The 24,505-nt window shown below is 40.7% G+C and overlaps 2 protein-coding genes across 2 annotated transcripts; one reads left to right on the top strand and one right to left on the bottom strand.

Moving 5' to 3' along the window:
• Nucleotides 1-1,216: 1,216 nt before the first annotated feature.
• FAM149B1 (family with sequence similarity 149 member B1) lies at nt 1,217-15,523 on the bottom strand (the record flags this gene model as incomplete). The annotated part of the gene is made up of 15 exons (XM_082001942.1): nt 1,217-1,290; nt 2,938-3,019; nt 4,017-4,142; nt 4,457-4,580; nt 6,398-6,604; nt 7,159-7,271; nt 7,730-7,783; nt 8,341-8,471; nt 8,743-8,927; nt 10,505-10,675; nt 11,264-11,383; nt 11,996-12,138; nt 13,573-13,705; nt 14,281-14,385; nt 15,435-15,523. The coding sequence occupies 15 exons, from the start codon at nt 15,521-15,523 to the stop codon at nt 1,217-1,219; spliced, it is 1,857 nt and encodes a 618-aa protein (XP_081858068.1).
• Nucleotides 14,644-24,270, top strand: ECD (ecdysoneless cell cycle regulator; the record flags this gene model as incomplete). Its single annotated transcript, XM_082002173.1, has 10 exons — nt 14,644-15,780; nt 15,890-16,007; nt 16,214-16,301; nt 17,986-18,164; nt 18,834-19,026; nt 19,952-20,080; nt 21,124-21,249; nt 22,199-22,284; nt 23,086-23,192; nt 24,089-24,270. The coding sequence occupies exons 1-10, from the start codon at nt 15,522-15,524 to the stop codon at nt 24,268-24,270; spliced, it is 1,467 nt and encodes a 488-aa protein (XP_081858299.1). The 5' UTR covers nt 14,644-15,521.
• Between the last annotated feature and the right edge of the window lie 235 nt (nt 24,271-24,505).

The following is a 24,505-nucleotide window of genomic DNA, read 5'->3' on the forward strand; positions in this document are numbered from 1 at the left end:
CTACAGGTACCAGTAACATTTATTTCATAGATTGCACAACTTGGAGTGGGGAAGTAGGAGCCACTTCATAAAGAATGCTGACAAGGTTTTTCCATTATGAATTGTAATTTGGAAAATATTAATAAGGAAATTTAGAAAAAAGTGCTCTTTAATTGGATTATAAAGGAACAACTGTTTTTGTGCAGTGTCCTAACTCTGTTAAAATACAGTGAGTGGTTATCCCCACCTTATCTTTATGTTTACCTGTAGTCTTGACACTTCCGGCTTGGGAGTAAGACCTTCAGCTAATCGCTTATTTTGAGAAGCTTCTATTTCATGGTTTTGTTGTATTTGGAGACACAAGGGCAACCACAACTACTACCTCTGGCAGGTCTATCCCACAGTGCAGAACACATCTACTAAAAGCTACGTTGCATCTATGGGTTGTGGAACTTCATGGCGGAGTGCAGAAATCTTGTATAATTGCAGGTATTTTTAGAAAGGGAGGCTGACCTAGTCTGTGAAATCACCACTGAATATCTCACCAAGAAGACAATGTACTTCCTTTGAATACTGTCTGGAACTACTTGCAGTAATTTTTTTTGCCTTTTAAACCTTCTTCAGTCACTGAGGAAGAGGTATAACACAGGAAGAGTCAGTGGTATGGTACCCTTAAAGCTGTCAGTTCTGGTCATCTGGTTTGCTACCTTATTTTTACACAACTGTGTTACTATCTGCTGCAGTTACTACAGGATTCATAACTTGTCTAAGTTGAGCTGTAGAAGCAGTATCATGTGCAGTGCTTGCTTTTGATACTATGATATTGCTTTAAATACATAAATATAGCTTTAAAAATTTAAATTGCTACTGCTAAGGAGAACCTGATTAATCTTCTGTAGAGCTAACAGAAAAATCAGCAGGTTCTCCAGTACCTGCCTGTAACAACATGAACTAGTCACAAGCCAGTAATGGGAAAACAGCAATGACTGAGCGCATTTGCTAGATTTTCCAGGAGTTAGGCTTTACTGCCCATTGGAGTATAATTTTTTCTACTGGTAGAAATTGGAATGTTTAAGTGTACCCCTTCTAATCTTTGGCAGCTGCTTCTTAGATTTCTATAGAAATAATTATTAATAAGGAAAGGTGTTTGAAAACTCTGTAAACAATGTTGACATCGCTGAGAACGAGAGGTGGTTCATGACTCTCTGGTGATGGATGGATACTTCTTCATGGCACGTTAGAACCCCTGTTTGCTTTTTGTGACTGATCCCTTTCGACTGTGGGCTTTCGCAGAACCGTGCAGCTGAAGACCTAATAAACAGAGATCATGTACAACTTTAAGACTTCTGGAAGGTATTAAAACTAAGTACTGAATACATCTCCTTTAGCTTAAAACAAAAAAAAAATTTTTTTTTTTGCTTTTTAATCTAATATGTGGCTATCAACTGCATTATGTATAACTTTTGCAAGTTTGAGACAAGTGACTGGCCTTCCGAAAGGGGCAAAGGCTGTGCTTTCATAGTTGCTGCATTGCAGGGAACTACTGTGTATTCCTTGATACTTCATAAAATATTCAAGTCTACAAAGTTGTTCTGCTGATTCATAAAACTCATCCTGCATTTTAAAGATGCTGTGGCATTGAGGGGGGACGGCAGATATTTATTTTAATTTTAGTAGGAACTGCTCCTGTTTAAAAACAAGTTACTTCAGTTTAGTGCCCTTGGTAAACTCAAGTTGCCTCTTGTACCACTTACATTAGTGGTAGTAGGCCATTCAGCTATTAAACAAGCTAAAATACCCCTCCTGTCCTCTAACAATCATCCATGTGGTTCCTACCTTAACCTTTGCAGCTTCAGTCCTATCTTGTTAGTAGATTTTTGTGTGGAAAATTCTGACAATCCCATACAGAATGCCAAAACACTGCGATAAAAGGAATCCAGTGGAATCCAGAATTTCCAGAAAGTCCTGCTTCAGGAATCCCCTGCTCTGTGCCACCCTTTCCAGGTGGAAGTGGTATGTGATTTAGTACTGAAGCTAACAGGGAGGGCTCAAGGTGAATTCAGCTGAGAGCTATACAGATGGTATTCAGAAAAAGCTGTTCCAGGACACAAAAGTTAACTTTCTGCTCTACCATAATCTCTCATAAAACACAACTTCCCTTTCAACTGACTAGTCTAGCTGTTGTGTGTGCCAAGAGGTCAAACCCTAAATCTCTGAAGGTAGAACTAAAATAATTCTATCGGTCTACCGTAACACTATAAAATAGTCTTCATATATGCTTCAGAATACCTATAGAGTTTGTGTATTAGCCATAAGTAATTTAAGGAGATGACTTTGCACTCAAGGAAGGGAAACTGGAGGGAAGAGTATGCATTACATTCACAACAAAAATGCCTTCCTGTTGCCTTCGTACTTTGATAAGTAATTTTAGATGAGATTCATTTTAGGTTATGCTAAGTAACTGCACAAAGTTCATCCAATTGTTTCAAATTAAACAGTACAAGCATATTTTGGTTTCAGAGTATGCATGTGAATTGTACTGAGTTGATCCTAGTGCAGATTAGTACAATCTCTTCCAGATAACAGAGCAAATAAGTTTCTTTTGGACATAATGCAATTTCTTTCAGTTTTGTAGCTGAGCAGAAGAAAAATCCTTGGAGAGAAAGTAGTTGTTGCTAGTTCCTATTTAAATTGGCAACTCCTGCTCTTAACTTTGACAAGAGAGGCATTGGGGCATTAAGCTTCCTTAAATGATTTAAAATACTAAGTGGTAACAGAAAAAACACACCTAAACATACTCTATATGCAAGTATAAAACTTATATAATGGAAACTTTAAAACATGAAATAGAACTTTGAAAAACCTCCTCGAAGTAATTCCCTATGTAGGAAATGCATCCCTGTCCCAAAAGCCTACCTCTTTCTTCATCTTATTAAATTCTGTGACTGATGAGCATACCTGAACCTGATGATCCTCTGCTTGTCCAGGACTGATTACAATAATCAATAACAGTGCAAGAACGGCGGTGCTGTGGATCTGGCTGAAAAGACAGTTCAAGTTATTTATGTTTGCATGAAAAAAATTTTAGACATCAAGTTTATAATACAGCTACAAACTACTTAAACATATGTGTTTCCTAATTCATAAGATGTTGTAAAGGTGCAAGTAGAGCTTTTATAAGTTTAAGGAGGGTTAAAACAACTTCAGAAAATATACTTTTATAACACTCTTGCTTAGAATGATCACTGGGCCAGTTAAAGGTGTTCTCACCACTTCTGGAAATTGTTCTGTTTCAAAATAGATTTTAGAAAGTTTCTACACTCCTAACTGCGCAGTCAAGGATGTTGAAATGATACACAGAAACCAAACAAGCAGCTATTTAAAAGCTATTGTTGAAATTAGAGCTTTTAAAGCTTAGATCAAAATACTTTGTTAGCTAGGACAAGATGTCAGTAGAGTAGGTGTTTCAGTAAATTAAACCAAGAGCATTTGATACGGAAACAGACTGGACATGAATAGTACAGCAAACTTGTGCAAGAAGGCAATGAAGAGTATCCTACCCTTCTGTTTCTGAAGACAGCTGGAGGAATGACTTCCCAATGTCTATGCAAAACTTTATAAAGCATCTTCTCCTACCCCACACTTCTTCTGAAGCCTTCACAGAAGACGCTAAATTACCAGTGCAGATGACAGACTGAATGTTACACCTAGACTAACACTTGGCTTTTTTTCCCCCAAGCATGTCACACTTGGATTCTTCAAGAAAAGCGTAGTAGCACCAGCTGCTTATAGGGAGGCTGTGGGGAGTATAGCGAGAGGGCAAGTCAGTTATTCACCGATAGTGATGTTTGTTTCAGAAGTGCCAAGCAATGGCGTTTCTGCTGACCTGTGGGTATCTAATCACGGGCAAACCTGATGAACTCCCTAACACTGATCAGCTACGATATGTGGTTCTCGAGTAACGTTTACCTATGTTAGTTGTCAAAGCACCCTATTGAGTAACTAAGGATGATTTGGTATAATTTGCCATGCTTTACCAAGAACGCGTTGGTTGTGCTAGGCCTGGAGAAATGGTCAGGTAAGAGAAGCCGCTCCTGTAGCTGCTGGTGGGTATCTGCATGTGTTGTTACGCTGTGAGCTCGACTTGAGTTCCCTCGAGATTTCTGCATTGAAGAATAACAGTTATGGCTGCTTCTTATTGCAGCAGTACATTTAAAATAATTAGCCTAGGAATTAAAGCTAATTCTCCAAGTCAATCATTCTACACCCAGTTACGGAGAGGAAAAGAACTCTGGAATTAAAGCATTCAACTGTGGGTGAAGCTGTTAGTCAAAACTGATATGGCATTTTTTGTGCATCTATTTCAGTTGCTATCACTTACAACATAACAAACAAATGAGAATCTTGGGTTAGGTAATTTGATCAGCAGCAATTACAGTTTTAGACTATCCAATAATAAAATTGTTGTGCCTATTACCGTTTGCCTTTGGGATCCTGTAGTGCTCTCATGCTCTGCCACGGTGGTAGTAATAGGTGGTAGGAGATTATTTCGGTTTAGCGGCAGTGGGGAGGGTGAGGTCAGCTGCTCACGTGCAGTCAGACTGAAATGCACCAATAAGAACAAAAACCATATGGTTTATATGTTTGGTATTGTGTAAACATACAATATTATCAGTTTGGCATTATGTAGACAAGCAAGGTTAAAACTAAGAGCAACGTCTGCAGAATTTTGCTACAAGACGCTGGTGTTAGGGGTGGCTTTTGGAGACCGTTATTTAAAAGAGCAGTTCTGCAGTGGGTGAAGTTTGGCAGAAATCTTCTTCATCCATTAACAAGAACTTGTTGTTTTTCAGAATGTTTAATATTAAGCATATAGGCAAAGTGAGCCTGAGAATGAGTACCCCAGCAGAAATCCTGGAAATGTGTGTACATAAAAGCTACGTGGTGGTTAAAACCCACCTCATCCAGTGCATTTCAAAGGAGTGTGCTGTGCAGCTGGTACTGCAGACTAAAGGGTTTTATATATAAAGGTGTCTTCTACCATACAATGGTAGAATCTTGTCTGCCTATTCCCCAACACGGCATTATTTTCTGCTCTTTGTTCATACCCTTTGGGATGAGGTACTGCTTACTCCTAACTTCAGCCTAGCAACTGAAGGCAAACAATGAGCCTAGAAAACAGCAGCGGCCCACAGTTTAAGCAGAGCAAGTAAAAATGCAAATGCATATTGTAGCTCTTTCACTTATTACAAGTGTCAAATAAAACATCTGAGGGTAAAGCAAGACTTCCACCTTCTCCATATTTTGTTTGAGTAGTTGAAGGAACAGGTGCAAGAAGCTTTTAGAAGCCTTCTAAAGGGAGATAAACCAATCTAATTGCACAAAATACGAAATGAATTAGGCATTAGTCACAGAAGGAATGCAGAAGAATAAGTAATTATTTTCGAGATACAGCCTTTCCACATGAAAGGTGTTTGTATGTTTGAGAGTGCTAGAAATGAAGAGGCCTCAGCTCTAGATGCGTTCTGGAGTTGACTGAAGGAAGGATGTTCTGTAAGAATACATTAGAAAAGCTTCAAACTATAGTCAGCATTTTGAAAAAGACTTTCCTAGTGCTCTTTACAAACATTTAAACATATATGGTAATAAAGGGGAGATGTTAACAATTGTTAAAATGATCGAAACCTGTGGAAAGGGAACGGAAGCATAAAATATTGCAAGTAGAAACATCAGTTGTGAAGGGACAAGGAACAAGTCTCTAAAGAGTACGTGACAAAAAATACCAGGCTGGATCAGTTCATAGGTAAACTGCAAAACTAAAAGGAATCTATGTCAATTTACAACACATGTGGAATATAAAAGTATATTAAACCCTGCGTTGTTTCCCAATACCCTGCAGTCCCTGTAAATGACTACATTCAGTCAGATCATTATGCCAAACAAAAATAAGATATGCTAGGTGTGATTGAGGGTTCACTGAGTTCATTAAGAGTCTTTTAGCCAGTCAGATAACCTAAGATGAGCACCTTCTTTAAAGCCCAGTCTGGGCTAGGATAGCAACACGTAGTTTGACCTCCAAAAAGTACAGACAATTTTAAGTTCATCTTGAAAATAGGCTATAGAAAAAGCTGATGTCAAGAAAGATGGTGGTATTTGCTTTGCTTGTACTGGACAGACTGAGGTTTATAGTTTATGTGCAAAGCTACCTAAACATGCATGCGATTCATTGAATCGCAGCTTGTAGCACTGTGAACATCAACTTTAGCAACTCAGCTTTCTGAGGGGAGATTGTGCTTTAACGGGCAGTTAATGTCTTTAATCAAATAATTCATGTTCTTCCTGTTCAGCTGAATGCTTTGTATAAGCTGGGTTCTCTAAAGATGGTAACTTGCAGTGAGAAACTGGTTTTGAAACGTACAATTGAGTTGCCCTGAAGACATCGTCCACTGACCCTGGGGTCCCAGTACGAGAGTGGCTTTTGTTGATGGGATGCAGGGTACGTGGTGGTGGGTTTCGCCTTCTCGTGGAATGTGACAGGGATGATGTGCTGAGCTCTAGAGGACGATTTGGCCATGCTCTGGTAGAGAGGGTGGAACTGGAGCCTGGTCGTTTGTCATCCAGGTCCCTAACAAAAGGATTACAGAACCCAAAGAGATGTGGTCAACATGACTGATAAATACCCTATTACCAAAGTACTCATCTACATGTAACATTATTAATATTATGTGGGGATAGAGATGATGTGTTTTCATTTTTTTACATAACTAATTTACAGTCGCATTAGAAAAGAATAGGGGATGGGAAAAAACAGCCTATCTTTATTTTTCTTCCTGAACTATGAACTTTCTGATTCAAGATTCCCATACAAATGTAAAAATTAATCACAGAACAGATTAAACTAACCCATACTGTAAACATCAGTTTTCATACCCATAGCCTTTCTTAGCTTCATCTCGAAAAACAGTAATGCCACAGCTGTTCACTAAGTGGTAAACCAGCAGCAAGCAAACAGAAAACCTGGTCTAGAAGTATGCTGTTTCATAAAGCACAAATAAACAAGCAGGAAAATAACTGAGAATTGCTTTCTCCAGAGTACAAAGTTATCTCACAATGTTTTAGGTTGAATCCCTCTCACCGTGGGAGTGTTTTACTTTACAGCAGAAAATCTATAGTTCTTACAGTGTTTTTTCCATTACAGGCAGATTCCTTTGCTGTAACTGGATCCCATGTATCACCATCAAGCCATTTAGATTACCTTGAAAGCCACTACTTGACCTTTGAGAGAGGTCTACCTGAAAGTTTAAAAAATAAGTGCATTACTGTTTGGCAGAGACATACATGCATATTTACAATTTTTGTCCTTGTAAATAATTTTGGAGGAAAGAAGTTAATTTTTTCCATGATATCCGGATATATACTCAGTTATGTTATTACCCCATTTAAGACAGGCATCTTAGCATTCCATTTTTCTTGCAAAGGGTAGTGCTTAGAAAATGTATTCTACTGTGCTATGTCATATTTAATATTTTCCATCTGAGCTTCTCATTTGCATGACAGGATCTTCCAACAATGACTATAACCAGAAGCTTTACAAAACTGATTTTCAATGTATGTTGACATTTCATGTCAGGAAAAGAACTGCAGACCCCTTTCCTGGAATACAGACTGATCTGGAAAAACATCAAATTCTACCCACCGTAATGACAGCAAATAGAAAATACCAGAGCTTTAATCTGTCCAGCATACATACTTGAGGTGTTTTTCTCCTCTTTTTGCTTTTGCGGCCACATCTGGTTTTTGGACACTACACATACAGTAAGGGGAACACGAGGCAAGGGTAGAAATAAAGGAGAAAGAAATAAGAAGGAAAGAGTTGAATTAAAATGGAATAAACAGATAACACTTTGGTGCTCACCACTCTAGGAACAGATCATCTAAAGCAGATTTTACAGTCAAATTCAGTGTCTGAGGGAAAAAACCCAACTGTTGTACAACTGCACCGAGCTTTGTCCTGATGAGTTAGCTATAGATCAGCTAGTGAGAATAGCCCACGCAATCCTCGATCTCGCAATTTAGTTCAAACATTGAAATGTAGAAAGCACTGCATCATTAATGAACAGTCACTACATTGTTGTCAGTCACCACATATATAAAATATTAAATTTTTAAGAGAAAAGTAGGAATTAAAACTTGCAACTGAGGAATAACAGAACTTAAGTGTTAGAAAGGACAGTCAGCATTCATAAAAAATCCCAACCAGTTACGTGTCTAAACAGTCCCCTGACATACTCGAATCTGTTTGCTTAGGTAATTGCTGTATTGATTTGTCCCTACACAAACCAGCTGGCTAAAAATACTTACCACATTCAGTGTTGCTGAGGGCATTTTAGTTTGTGGCACACGAGGTAACAACACTGGCAGAGGATCAAACTGCAAAGGGCTTCCAGCATCCGCTCTGATTGCTTCTATTGTTATGATATTTTTCTCATCATCTATGCAAAGCAACAGAAAATTCCTGTAAATACAGACTATTGCCAGTGCTAGTTGTGGACAGTGCTATGAATCCAGAATTTTTTAAAGAGAGTCCTCGTGGATGGTAAGCTCTGTCGAAGGCATGTGTCACACTGTTAGCAAAGTAAATAACCTTTTTTTTTTTTTTACCCCTGAAGAGATTATTCCCAAATACTTCTCTCTCATTGCATCCTTGCAAAATCAAGTAACTGAAATCCCCTTTCAAATCTTCAGTTTAACTGTGATCCTTACCTGAGGCTGACCCTTCCCAGTGTCTGCAGATTAATTCTTCCATGCAGCCTAGGACTTCGCTCCACACATCATCAAACACAAATGTGAGCACAGAATCCTTCATGCAGGAATACGGAGAGACAGGAGGAAACCCCAATTTCCTTCTACCAGAGAATCCAATTTTCCTCTCGTGCAACGCCTCCTTCCTGTAAAAATGTGAGCACTATCTGTACCATAAACACATTTTCTTTGTCTCCTGCATTTTTGTTGCAATTATTTAATAGGATTAAAACATCAGCTAAGGCTGCTTTTCTGTTCTATTTTCTCTTAAACTGAAATAGGTCAAGGCAGCTGGCCAAGTACATTGAAGACAATTACTTAAGAAGTTTCGTATTTATAACACATCATTTTCTGAGAGCTGACGGTACAATAAACAGCAATATCAAATAACTTAGTCCAATACTGGAAGAAGCAAGCTTCCATACATTGCACAGAACTTTCTCTTCTGCATTTGACCTTTTATTTCTTCCAGAATCTACCACTGACCTAAATGAGAAAGGACTGAGACAATCACCTTATCGCTGCACACCTTCGTTCCTCCATACAGAATGACTGTAAATGATAGTTTGTTAATAATAAATAATTTACAGAGGATATCAAAGGTCCATTTTAAAATAAATAGTTACAGTGACATTTGTTCATCACATTGTTAGGCTGCATATCTAACATCACAATTCTGAAGACAAGAGAGGAATGTTACGACTGACAACTGTTTAATGCCACTCTTGGCCGGCTACTCTAACAGCCAGGAGGTGTTCAGGGCAAGGGCTTAATTCAATTTTAGACAATTAGATGTAATCAATGAGAGGGAAAGAAAAAAAACCCTAATCCACAGCACCCGAGGGGCCTTTACTGCAGACTTCCGCAATGCGAGAGTATTCTGAAGTGTTAAACCTGGAAGACGACTGCTGATAACAGTTCATGTTCATCTGCCAAAAGAAACTTTACAGAAGGGAGAAAGTAATAGCGATGCAAGCACATCTATCATGACTTTCATATCTGCTCCCTGAATTAGTACTTAACATCAACCAGCTGCAAACCTTGGGGAACAAAGGAGATTCCACTAGAAAAAGCTATACTACTTCTACCATTATTTTATAGAGACAGCAATATTGTTTGCTGCAGCAATGTCCCTCTGGCCTGGTCAAAGCAAGCCACCTACCAATTTGAATCTCATGGTCCGTGCAGCTAAGTGGCTTTATTTATTAAAACCAATTAAGCAGTTAGCGACTGACATTACCATCCAGTAATGTCAGTCGCTAAATGCTTAATTGTAATGTCCAGAGTCCTTACCCGGGCCATATCTTCATATTGTTGGGTTGAATAAAGTAAAGGGGCAAAAAGAATCCTCTATATGCCACCCTTAATCCTTTCTTCTTAAGATAAAGATAGCAGTAATTATTTCTTGGCAAGCATCAAATCCACTCTAATTCTTAAATTTACCACTGAACTATTTAAACCAGGCACAAAAATGGCTAGTATGAAAAATCATAAAAAATTCAGAAAAATAATTTAACAAAATAAATTGTTCTAGGAAATGGATTGAGAGAATTCTCAGTGCCCTAGCAACCTCAAGCTTTTGAAAGTTCTCTAGAGGAAAGATATTAAAAAAATAAATCCATCAAATACTTTATCAGCTCACATCAAAACCAAATATATATCTCTTAGCAGCTGGAATTCCAGGACACTGGTACTAGTTGCTATCTTAATATTCAATACCTACACATCTCTGCAGTCAAATGCTAAATATTCCTCTATTACGCCTTCAGAGACAATTACTCCATCTTCATCTTCTTCGCTCTCTGGAGACCACGAGGTCGGAGACTTGGAACGGTCAGCCTTTTTGTGAACAGGAGTAACAGAAAGAGGTACCTTCTTGCCAAAAACACTAAATCTGAACAGGTGACAGTTTTCAGAAAGCAGAAATGAAAATGAGTTGTTATTCCACTTCAAATAGCAGCATTTCATGAGCTGAGAGACAACACAGTAGTAAAGGCCAAGCAGTAGGGAGGCCAACAAATTACGCATTACAGTAAAAACCCTTTTGGTTTGGATATTTTTAGTTCTCGCTAAGGAACTTGAAACTTCAGAAAAAAAATCAAAGCTAATTAAAAAACATTCTAAAACATTAAATCATAGAAGTAGTACTAATGTTGTGCTTTGTATTTTTGAAGTTCTATACAAATTTGTTAGATGATTAACAATAAAACCAGCTACAATACATACATATTCTTAAGCAGTCAGCAGTAGCAAAGGTATTTCTATTTAATGACCAGTTTACTGTAGTTAGCAACAACACAGCTACGTACTCTTGCTATTCTGAGTGTCCTACTTTTAGTTGAAAAGAAAAAAAAAAGTGTGCTGTGTTCAAAACTCAGCCTAACAGGAAAGAATTAGGCTTCACATTTCAAGAAGCCTACCACTGCAGTCCACTGAGAACAAAATTACTTTGGTACGGTCTGGATTAACCGCTGGTACTTACTCATTAGAATCTTTTTCATGTGGTGAACTTACATCTGAGGAAGCTAAACTGCTAGAAGGTGAACTTGAATACCATCCATACCCTTCATCTGTGGGGATCACTATCTGCTTCCCCACAACCCTGCCATGGCAAAAGCAAAGGATAAATGAATCAGAAAATGTTGAAAGCGAGATTATTGAAATGTAGAAGAACACAGCGCAGCAAACCCTAAAAATTCTGTAGGGAAGCTATGCAGTTTTCTTGGTGATAGTTAAATGTGGTTTCAGTTGATTTCCCTAGTACACATTGCTTCAAGTCAGGTAAATACATTAAGAAAACTTTGCTTGGGTTTTTTTAGGCTCTGCTAATTGTAAGACTTTTGAATATGGGCAAAACTGTTTCAAGTACACATAGTGAGGATTTAAAATTTAAGTTTACAGATAGCCACCAGGACTGCTGAGCTAGGGTAGGAGGATTTTAACTCTACGATACATCTTCTCCAAGAGAGTTTTGCTATGTTAAAGCCAAGTCAGTTGCAAATAGCAATAATCCTCTGGCAAGGAACCAAATGTGAGAGAGCAGATTGTTTATTAATGACAATGGCAGGCTAGCAGAGTGATCTTTTTATCTCTTATCTACTATACAATTGCATAAAACCACCCTGCTACTAACACTGTTTTAAAAGCAACTGTTTCCATCCTTACCCCTTTATAACTCTATGACGGTACTAGCATTAGTCTATTAATAAAATACCTGAGATGAGGAAAGTTGGACGTCCACTCGTGGCATTCTTCCCGCAGTCCTTCAACAAGTACATTTTCTTTCTGCTCATAGAGGAGCTCATCAATTTGTCTGAACATTTGCTGAACTTGTTGTGTGGCAGCTTTATCAAATTCCTGGGAAGGAAAGTTATCCAATAAATACCTAGTGAATAGCATTCGGAGGGTTTTTTTAATTAAATTTTTTTAATAACTGAAAAAGACAACTATTTGTTTAAAGGTTAGCAGGATTGATTTAAACAGCTCTATTTCTTTTGCTTAGAAAGACATTAACTTTACATAATTTCCCCCTGGAGATGATGCAGACCGCCCTTAGGACGGCTGTGAGGATGGTAGCTACATAAAAAGCTTACATGGACACAACAGAAAAACTATGAAAACATTTTGAAATAGCTGTATTATGATATTAAGTTAAAGACCTGGTAATTTACCTAAAAGAAATCGGCATAGGAAGGATAACATTCAGCGACATTCTAATGAAATAGAAAATTTGTTGCTTGCAATATCCATAGACGACAGCAAAACAAAAAGCATTGTAGACTGGTGTGAAACACTGTGAAAGTGAAGGATGTTCAGGACCTTTGTTACATGTTCTCGTGTAGCTAGAAAATGGGGTCGGTTCTTGGGTAATTTAAATCTAAGCAGTTCCATCTCACCTCACAGAAAGCAATAGCACACTTTGTTTTGGTAGCTGGGGAGTAAACCAAGTATTTCTAACTTAAAATAATTTGTTTAGGGGCTTACTGTATTTTGAGAAACATACAACTGTGCAGAAGTTTGATAAACTCACCCCAAGCATCTGGAAGTCATTCGCTCATGTTTGGGATTCCATAATAAAAGCATTTATTATGTTGTATTGATACACTTATGCATTAAATTATTTGTATTTCCAAAGGTTTAGATGGAAATGCAGAATGGTAACTGAATAATATGAGCCTAATATGTTTTGATTTGAGAGAAAGGAAAAGATGGGGAAGAGGTAGAAAAAGATGTTTTTTCTATAACCACTATTGTGATTTTTTGACAAATACAATCTTCATTTATGTCCTGAAATGTATTGCAATGGTATTTCAAATGTCTTTCTACTCACTGTGCTACATTTGAGGAGCGGCTGAGAGAACTGGGGTTGTTTAGTCTGGAGAGAAGGAGGCTGAGGGGAGACCTTATCGCTCTATACAATTACCTGAAAGGAGGGTGTAGTGAGGTGGGTGTTGGTCTCCTCTCCCAAGTAACCAGCGATAGGACGAGAGGGAATGGCCTCAAGTTGCACCATGGGAGGTTTAGATTGGAGATTAGGAAAAATGTCATTACTGAAAGAGTGGTCAAACATTGGAACAGGCTGCTCAGGGAAGTGGTGGAGTCACCATTCTCCATGGAGTAAAAAATGGAGTCACCAAGGAGTTCAAAAACCATGGCATAGACATGGCACTTCGGGATATGGTTTAGTGGGTATGGTGGTATTGGGTTGACGGTTGGACTTGATGATCTTAGAGGTCTTTTCCAACCTTAATGATTCTGTGATTTGGCTTGAGATGATTATGTTCTACTCACATCATAGCCCCAAGAGAAGACCGAGCTGTCTTCAGTGGAGATGTCGGCATAACTTGGAGTAACAGACAATGAATTCCCATCATCGGCTGGAGTAACAGAAGGGTGATCTGATTCCTTCCAGATTTCAGACTCCCTGACATGCACATGTTGATGAAAAAAAAGCAGTAAAAAATGCCAACAATACACAATGACAAATTAAGTGGGTAAGTAAACTTTTCTTTCTGTACAAAAAAGCATAGATTATACCAGAATAGGTCTTAGCAATGACTTTTTATAGGGTAAATATTTACTTCAGATGCATTTAAGCAGAAGGCATAGTACACAAGTAATTACAGCAACTGTAACTCCTAATAATCTCAATGACATAGGAAGTCTAGAGGTCAAGCAAAACATAGATTTTCCAAAAATTATCTTAGTTAAGCTGCAGACTATTTCTAGTCCCGGTTCTACACCACTCAGGAATTACTTTTATCTTTTCTCTTCTGGTTTCTGCCATAGAATTGGATGACCCAGGCTATTTGTGAGCTGGGAACAGAACACAGCAACGCATTTTTCCTTATTTCCAAAATAGGAAGGACATGTTCTGAAATGATATAGATCGGAGGTGAAGCCTAAGCCTACCAACTGTATTACTTCTGTAAAGGTAACTCAACGCAAAGGTGCCTGGTTTTGCCACTCTAAAGGTCCATTTTATGTTACGACAAGTACCTTGAGATCGCGCCGTAGTTTTCAGCCGTGGGTGTGGCTGGGCACACCTCAGCCTGCGGTTCTGGCAGCGGATGATGCCGCAAGGCATGTTTTGGAAGTCCTTGTCTAAAACAAGAAGGGGAACTTGACATTACTTGTAAGAATAACCATCTCCAGAGTTCCCAGGCTTTACAGGGCTTTTTTTTCCGCTTTTCAAGGAATGCACTAATTTGCATACCAGAGCTCATTCTTGTTACCAAAGCTTTAGAATCAAGGCATCAGAACTAACTCCAGGCTAAACATGGAGTTAAAGGTCTTTGCTTAGAAATCGGCGTCTTCCTTTGAGCTTAAAATGTTGCTGTGGCTTGGTCTACAGCTCTGAAAACAATGTCAGTAACTCTGTAGGAGACTTATCATCAAGTCGTACAAGAGTAGCCACCCAACTAGGCACAGGCAAGTTAGGAGAAATAGTATTTGCTAGTTTTTTGTTTTGTCAAAGTTTAGATGTCTAGGGAAGAGGGACAAGAAAAGTCACAGCAGCTGGAGAATCAGAGAGAAGTATTGGTGCAGGAACAAAAGTCCTGTCCCAAGTATCGTCTGAAAGAGCCTTAAGTACAGCGGCTCTTCTGTCATTTCTCTGCTGTTCAGAAAAGACGACAGAATTTAACATAAACAAGCCTGCATCGAAGTAGCTAACTACCAAAACTGATGCGATTGATTAAACCTCTCCCCCTCCAAAAAAACCCAAAAAACCGCCTAAACATCCGTTACCTCTTGGGCGAAAAAAAAAAAAAAATAGAAAAAAAAAAAGAAAAAGACAGGAGCGGGGATTTAATCACGTTCTCTCACACTTGCATGTTTCAAGCGGCAGGCACGCTGGTCGGCGCGGATCGGTGCCACCCCGGCCCCTCCCGAGGCAGCCCCGCCGCCGCAGCCTTGGGGCGCTGGAGCCGTAGGTTAAACCCGGCTCACCCCGGCGTTACGGGCAAGCTGGGCCCAGCGCCGGCCTGCGGCCCCGCCGCCCCCCTCTCCAAGTACCGGGCCCGGTTTTCATGCCGAGGGGCGGGCGGGCGGGCGGGCCCGAGCTCCGGGGCCAGGCGGGAGCGGGGGCCTGGCGGGGACCGGGACAGCGGGGCTGAAGGGGGCGGGGGGGGGGGGGTGCGGCGGCGACTCACATCTCCAGAGCGCCGGGGGGCACCGGCTTCCGCGCGTATCGCGAGATCGTCCTCGGCTCCGCCGCGCCGCCGCCGCTCGCCGCCGCCATGACGACGCCCCACCCCCGGGGAGGCGGAGCGTGGCGGCCCGGCTCGGCCCGGCTGTGCCGCGGCGCCATGGAGGGGTTCGGGCGGGCCGCGCTGGCGGAGGACGCCGTGCGCTACCGCCTCTTCGCGGCGGCGGGGCCGGGCGGCGAGGCGCTGCTGCGCCGCTGCGCCGAGGGGATCGTGGTGCGGTTCGCGCCGCTCCTGGCCGCATACATTTGGCAGCGGCAGCCCTTCCGCCTGCGCTACCTGCCGCCGCGGGGTGAGTGCCAGGGGCTGGGGCTGTGAGGGGGGGCTCGGCGGGAGGGAAGCGGTGAGGGGGGGAGCCCGCGGGGCGCTGAGCCGCCTCTCTTCTCTCTGCCCCCGGCCAGGCGAGACCCCGGCGCACATCGGCGGCACCACGCTGTTCGGGGATAACGTGGAGGACGAGTGGTTCATCGTCTACCTCGTCCGGGAGATCACCAGGGAGTTCCCGGGGCTGGCGGCCAGGTAACGGCCCCAGCCGAGGCGGCCGGCCCCGCTGAGGTCCCCGGCGGTTGGGGCGGGGGTGCGAGGGGGCAGCGCCTTTCCTGACGGGGACTGACGGGAGGTCGTGTCGTAACTAACAAAAAATAACGCAAACATGCATTTAGAAGCTTGCGTTACAGTGTTGGGCGAGACCTTCCCTGATAAGAACCCGATTTCTTCTTGGCCAGGATCGATGACAACGATGGGGAGTTTCTCTTGATAGAAGCTGCTGATTTTCTCCCAAAGTGGCTGAATCCTGAGAATAGTGACAACAGGGTGAGTAAAACTTCTCTGCCAATTGGCAGGTGGCCCACAGCGGCCTTTTACTTACCAGTTTGAGTTTGCTCTTGCACCTCTACCTATCCAAGTGGTCTGACTGCTACTGAAGATGCAGAGTGCTATTCCTTAGCAGTGAGGAAACTTTTGGTCAGGGCTCAAGGCTTATTTTAATTAACCGCTTGGTTTTTTTCAGCTCAGTCTGTTTTCATTCTCGTTTTAATGAGCTGCTTTATGCTGGCTGTGGATGTTGTATGAGAGGCTTAACCACTGGAAACCTCCGATACTCGATTCAGCCCTGCGTGCTCTTGCAGAATGCTACGTAGAGTGAGCGTGTCTTGAGAAACTGCTGTAGGGATGTCTGGAAATTGTTACAGATATCAAGTAGTTCTTCTACGATTGCTTTGTTCATGGAGGAAGAAAGAGAAGTACTAATATGTTCTTACACTAATGGCAAAACTATGGAGACTATGGCAAAAATACGGAGACTACAGACCTACCTGCTAGGCTGTGGATCTGTTCAGCTAGATCTGACTCTTGCACGTAAATAATTTTTTAAGAGTTGTTCCATAATGCAGAGCTGACTGAAGTTTTTAAAACTTGCTGCTTATGGTGACAAATGTGAAGACAGTGAAGCTGTTGTGCTATTGATTGATCTGTAAAATCAGAAAGTTTGGGCAGCTTTCCATTTTCTAGGTTATCGGAGTGCAGGGAAAGCACGGATAACATGAGAACTATGGGATGTATTTGAGTAGTGTAATATATGCATACCATATTGGTCTCCTCAGGAGCACTCTTGGATCCACCTGAGCTTTCCAGCTCTGCTATAGCCACTTGGATTTTTTCTACCATCTTCTCAAGTGCGTGGGCCTGAGGGTTTGCTGCCCTGAGACTGGGGAATGCTCAAAACTGGAGCATTGCTGACGCTAGAAGGAGACAGACTGGGTCTGGCATAGGTGAATTAATGAGTGGACTCCTTCACTTGGAGTCTGCAGCCAAATCACCTCGCTGTGGATGATTGCTAGTAGTTATGTCACTGAGTTTCTTGGCAATGGATGTAAATGGAAAGAACTTATTTTTTCATTCGCGAAGGTCTGTTTAATTATTTTTTTTCCTATCACAAGACTCGTAAAAAGAAAAGGGTCAGAACACAACACAAAAACTAATTGCAAAGAAAGTATGTGTACTATCAGCACCACATTTTCCTTCCGTTTGAAGGAATGGATGGCTTTGAGGGAGTTGATAATGTTACATTCATTTCTTTTCTTAGGATCAGGAACCAACAGAGGTCATGTGTAGCACCTGAAATAATGCTTTTTAGGCCCTGTCCTGTTCTTCAGCAGTTAGGTTATGCTGTCTGATTCTCCTGAAGCAAGTCTCTAGTTGAAGAGAAACTTCTGGTATTACTGTTATTAAGGAAACAAGATATAGTTGACCAAACTTGTTGCAGTTTAAATAGAGAGGGTTATTTACTGATTGGATCAGGATCTCTGGCATCTGTACTTAGCTTATCTCCCGGTTAAAAAAAACAAACAACGCACACACCTCCAGGAAAACCCTGATTCCTGTATTATTTTTCTATTGCACTTTAGTATTTTCTGTATTCATATATGAAATTAAATTTTGCATTGCTTAGTGTGTGACTGTTCTTACCCCTTCTGATGAGAACGTTGCTGTCTGACAGGTGTTCTTTTACAAAGGAGAACTGCACATCATTCCGCTGTCAGAGACTCATGAGCAGGAATGTGACCTATCTGCTGCCAGTCCAACGATCTCGCAGGCGTTAACGCTGTTATCCACCCGTTCGGAGGAGTTCCTGGCTGCAGAACCCATTAGAACGGCAGTGTATAAACGCATCAGTGGGTATGTGGGTGTATTATTTTGGTCTTCTGCCACAGTAAATTCTGATTCTGGGCTCTCTGTGGTACTTTCTTTCTTTTGTGTTTGGTCATTTTCCTGTTAAATGTAATCAAGTTGCTTCCTTCTCAGAAGCCACCAGCTCGAGGTTTTTCTGTGGCATTCTTCTAAAGAGGGGGACCAATGTTCTGTAAGCTGTAGTGTTATCTGGGGGCTCTGGAAGTGGTTCACTGCTCTGATGCCACACCCGAGAATGACAAGTTATTCTTCCTTCACATCCTTCTTGTACTGAAGAATCTGAAAGTTCTGTGAGTCTTTAGGAGCCCTTTGCGGGGGGCAGAAGGAGGATTGCGAACTAAAACATAGAACCAGCACGATTTTGAGAGCGTAAGCTTGTCACTGGTGTGTTCAGCACTGTAACTTTTTTTTTTTTCCCTGCAAGGATTTGACACCGCGAGCCAGGTGACATTTACACTTCATGTGGTGAAGGGTACTGTGTAGCTGGACATTCCAGGTGTTACATTAGCTGGGTTTTAACTTCAGCTTAGAATAATCTTCTTGCACTTGGCCCATAATATAGATTGATATTAAAGTGCACATGGCAATAATAATTAAAAAGGAGTGGTTTGGGCTTGCAATACACTTAATACACTATGCTGCTATTGTCTAATACAGGTATCCTGAGAAAATTCAGGCCTCGTTTCACCGGGCCCACTGCTACCTTCCGGCAGGCATCGTGGCAGTGCTGAGGCAGCGCCCGTCGTTGCTGGCTGCGGCGGTCCAGGCCTTTTACCTGCGAGATCCTGTAGACTTACGAGCATGTCGCTCTTTTCAAACTTTCCCTCCAGACGAGCGTGTGATGACTGTAGTAAGTGATCCTTCTGATGCAATTTGTCACTTAATTAGGTTCTGTAACTGATGGAGGTTCTGTGGTCAAGTGAGATACATACATATATATATTTAGATGTATGTATATTTTTATATGTATGGATTTCATTTATAAAATACTATGCTTTCTGATTTATTTTTTTCTTTTGACACTAGACATGAATTTCCAGTTCATTATGTTAATAGCTTTTCTGCCTTCAGATTGACATGGCTAGACTTTCAAATGGCTGACTATGAGATAAGTCTTTCTGAAATCAGAGATTCCTGCTAATAGTTCCTCTGCTGAAATGCTTGCTAGGTAAATTGATCCAGTTCTGTGATCAGAGCAGTTTGACAGCACTGCCAGCTGACATAAGGAGTTGCTTCTAACTACCCCTAGCTGTTCTTTCCAAGGCTTTTCACCATCTCAGCTGTGCTTACGCAGCTCTACAAAAGCTATTTTATGGAGTGGTTTATGAGCATTGTCCAAACAGTATTCTATCTGATATGTTTGCGTTACAGAGTTATACCCCTAGACTCCTGAAAATAAGCCTGGGAGTCAAATTTTAGACTTCTAGACTGTTTTTGAAGCCTCAGCTTTGGTTTCATTAATTGAGAAGAGCCCTTACATTTTTCAAATTATACCTTGTTGGCATGAATACTGAGGATTTTTTTTTAATGTCTTTAGACTGAATGAAGTTCATGTTTATTTACAGAGGTCAACTTGGAATATACTTTGTAAGGTCTGAAAAGCAATATATTGTAGGCAGATGTGTCTAAGATGTATTTTGAATACAAACTCAGGTATTGTCTGTAGTATGGGTGCTTTAAAACAAAATTTAGAGGACACTGGTGGGAAGTTGATGTCTGTACCCAACACAGTCACGCTGTAATGAATGGTTTTTCTTTTGCTCTGGCTTTTTCAGGTTACTTTCACAAAGTGTTTATATGCACAACTGGTGCAGCAGAAGTTTGTTCCAGACAGACGCAGTGGATACACACTGCCCCTCCCCTCTCATCCTCAATACAAAGCCTATGAACTGGGCATGAAACTGGTAATTATTTTTTTATGCATTTTGTATTTAGTCTGTTTAGTTTGCTTGTTTATAGACGTCTGAGAAGTGACACTTTGCTTGTAAGTTGGCTGCTTGTACAGAAAAATGTGAGCAAATTTGCAGTTATCATTATTCTGGAAGTACAATATCATGGGAGGTTTTTTTTACAGAATAGAGCACTCTTGTACTTCCACCCCTCGAAACTCTCCAAACCGGGATTTACATTTTTGTATGACCATAGCTGAACTGATATTAAACCCAGTTAATTTCCCTTAAGCAAGATGGAAAATAGGTTCCATCTCAGGACAGATGAGATTTATTTTAGCCTCTGTCTGAAGCAGCACATCCTGTCAAGTTCTAAGTTGCGGTTTATGGCCTTTGTGTATGGAGATGTTTCTGTGGACTAAATTTGTATTTCAGTTTAGAGCTCTGTGTAAGCATGCATCAAAACCTCAAATGCCATGCCTCAGGCACCATCCTGCACGTTCAATTTGGCATAAGGCGTGTAGAGCTCGTTACAGTGCATCTTTGCTGCACAGAGCAATCTAGACCTTAAACTGCCTACAGGTCACAGTTACCTTGATTGTAGGCGACATCTGAGTTGTGTGCCCTGGGACCTTGCTGCAAGTAGAAATGTAGAATCCAAGTTTTCTCTTCTGAAATTTCCTCTACAGAAACTTGTGCCTCAGTGCAGCCTGTTTGCATCCACAAAATGTGTAGGCCAGGCAAGTTTGCACTTCAGCATAGATTCCTAGGTAAAGTCTTCATGCTTATGTGAGGAGTAGCTTGTGCACTATAGATCTGTCTTCTAGGTTGCTTTGCAGTGACTTGCCCATGTAGACAAACTTTGCAAAGTCAAAATGATCCATTATTGCTGTAGAAAGACAGGTTCCAACTTCCAAAGCAAGATACTGCTACTTGACATCTAATTGGGTTTGGCACCTGCTTCTCAAATGGCAGCATTAGGAGCTCAGTGAAGGTGAGGTCTTCATGCAGTCGTTTAAAGGTGCACTTGAGAACCTCTTGTTGCATCTCTTACACAGGCTCATGGCTTTGAAATTTTGTGCTCCAAGTGCAGTAAAGTATCTCCTGATTCCAAGAGAAATGTGCTAAGTGGTCCCCTGTGGGAGAGATTCCTCAGGAGCCTGAAGGAAAGAAATTATTTCAAGGTGAAGTAGTGTGTGTGTGTTTTAAACATTGAAGGAAAAACGTGTTTTAGCTCTTGAACTCTTATGAGTAGTTACAGCAGGGCAAGGAATCTAATGCTTCTGTCTGTGGAAAATGAATGAATATCTTTAAAGGAGGTATGTGCAGTTTGTTCTCCTTTGAAATCACTCAGTTTATGTTGGAAATTAAAAAGGAAAAAGTAGGATTTGGGGATGAATTCATTCATCTAAAGAAAGGGGAAATACGCTTGAATAAAGGAAACCACAATATGGTTGTGTGTCAGTATAACAGTTTTCACTGTTTTCCATTTAATTTACATGCCTCTAGAATTAAATATTTGGAGAGATCTGTCCTTAGCACCCATGGACCCATTTGGGCCCATGTAAGTGTATTTTTTCTTGTGTGTTTTTTCTGGGTTTGGTTTTTTTTGTGTTGTTTGCTGTTTTTTTAAAGATGCCTTTGAATACTTATTTGAAGTTTATAAATTGGACATAAATTGAGTACGTACTTGAAGGTTTTAAAATTGGACAACTCTATCAAAATGCTTAGGTTAATACAGGAAAAGGGGAATGTTCTTACAGTACTGCAATGCCACTTCTGCAGGTGATTCTCAAGCACCAAGAGATTTATTCACAATTCCTGTACAGTTGTAATCTGCGCATGGTAAATTCACCCTGTTGTGGGAGTCATAGTATTGTCTTTGATTTGTTTTTAGTGTACACCATATGATACTGCAGCATAAGTCTTTAATTCATACCTGACTGACTGTGAAAGCACCTTATGCCCATTCCCTGTATTTTGTTCCAAGTATATACTGCAAGTCAGTATTACTTGCTTTGATTTTTCTCCGCTCTAAATTTCTGTGTGACAAATATTGTTATGCAGCCTGACTGTGAAGAGGAGGGGGAGGGAGAATTGTTTAGGTTCGTATTTGTGACTTGCATTAAATAGGGAGAAATGGAAGGATCTGCTAAGTACTTGGAACTGTTGCATATGGCTGAAGACTACTTCGAGCAATCAGTTACTGAGCCAGAAAGGTAAGAGCTAGTTGAAATTCATGAATAGTCATACACAGGACCTATAAGTACTTTAACTAAGCTTTTTTAACACTTGTTACCAAAACCGTGAACCTTTTTCTCCATTGTACACTTAACATAGGTGCTGTAGCTAGGACATACGGCTATGAATTACTCTAGAGCACTCTCTACGCGTAGAAGTTATTGCCTGAGTAACTATTTATCTTGGTTTTGTAAAATGCTAAGCTATTCCAAGTGGGTTAAGAGGTGACGGAAAAGCATTATTTTGTTGGTTGGCTATAGAAAATGTTTAAAAGTTTCATTGAAAAGCAATTCCAGGGAATAATAAATACAGAGTAATCTGTCTCCTTTACTCAAAACAGGCATCTGGCTGTAGATTTCTTCAAAAGATCAAATCCAAAAAAGAAATCATTACAAAAATATCTGAGGCTCATTACAGAAATATCTGCCAACTCATAATATCTTGACTATTAGTTGCTTGAAGTTGCAGTCTGTGCTGTTTGCGATCTGGCAATTCTAATGTTTACCAAGACAAAAATAAATATAAAGAACAAAGGAAACACGATAAATGGGCTTTGGAGCCATCGACAAAGAATTACAGTAATTGACTGTGTCTTGTTTTGGCTAATACTATCTGTGTAGTATTCTGGTACTTCCCCAAAATTCGCTTATCTTTTTGATGTATCTGCACAGAAGGAATAATGAGGAACTTGAGTGAAAACCTGCATGTAGAGTGCGTGATGCCATTGGCATTGTAATACTAGTAAAAATCCATTTCAGTAAATTGAATTTTTCTTCTAGCTCTGTTGAAGTGAGCCCAGGTGATGAAATCTTGACGTTGCTACAGACAACAACCATTGATTTGAAGGAATTTGAAAAAGAAGCAGCTTGTCTTCCTCCAGAGGATGGTGAGTAGGATGGGGCGGTGGACTCTTATTTCTATCACAAGTGATTATTTGTGGGGGGAGGGGGTGAATGTTCACAGCACTATATCAGTCTCTGGTGCAAGCTACTTAGTTTGTCTCCTATCCTGTGACTGCTAGCGATGTCATTCATCGGCTGTCATTTAAGATTGAGGCAACCGGTTCATTTGCGTAAGCCACAAAGTTTGGGGCTGTGAATGGGCAAGATCTGCAATCCAGTTTCTGGTTTGCTACTGCTAGACGGGGAACACCATGCACACTTACACCGGATCAAGTACTTTGTGTCAACTGTCTACCAGACAGAAAGTATTTAAACATTTCATAATAATAAACAAATTCCTATCCTGACAAAACAAAGTTTATTACTGTCTGGTCTACCCTGATGCCAATGTAAGACCAGCGTAACCTTTATATAATAGGGTCTTTTAACTCATTTGACAGAAATGTAGTTGTTGCCAGTGTGCAGTACAGGTCACATCTGTATTTCTGAATGAAGCAGTAGCTCACAAATCCAACATTCAATGTTAATTATCACAGTCGAAGGTGGGATTGGCTCTCCCTTTATAGCATAAGCCTTTTCTTCCTTCATTTAGTGGCAGAAGGGTCATCTGTGAGTAGAACAATATCTGCTAGTTTGAATCTGCATGTGAAGCAGAGTTTTAAAGTAGTAAAAAAAAAAAACAAGTCAGTAAAACGAAATATGAACTCTTTTCTTCTCAGCCTCTCACTGCCTTATACCCTGTGTTATGCGGTATCAGCATGAAAACTTAGTAGTACAAAAGTAAGCTGCAAAATGCTAGCAGTACTCTCAGCGGTCTGGATTGGGATTTGTAGGGTAAGAGACTTGTGCAGAATAACAAGGATGTCCTGTATTCTTTCAGATGACAGTTGGCTGGACATTACACCAGATGACCTAGATCAGATGCTGAAGGAGGCAAGAAATGAGCCCCTTCCTTCCTCAAATGAGGAAGAGCAGAAATATGACTTGGAAGCAGTTGCTGAAAGTATGAAGGCTTTTGTATCCAAAGTCTCAACGCATGAAGGAGCAGAAATGCCATGGTAAGTTTGGTGTCTGGTGCAGAATGTGTTTGCATTCTGCAGCAGCCCTTTGGTTGATTCTGTAATGCAGAGAATCAAAGTTTGGAAGCGTTCTACTCAGCGGAGGCCTGAAAAAAAAACATATTAGTAGTTAGTATGTAGATGCTTTTAAACCAGCTTAGTGACCACTCTGGCACTGGTGCAGGTAAAAATGCTGGAAGTTGCGCTATCTTCCAGCATGTAGTTTTTCCAAGCACTTA

The sequence above is a fragment of the Phaethon aethereus genome, assembly GCF_964289735.1.
Source record: "Phaethon aethereus genome assembly, chromosome: 7".
Lineage (NCBI taxonomy): Eukaryota > Metazoa > Chordata > Aves > Phaethontiformes > Phaethontidae > Phaethon > Phaethon aethereus.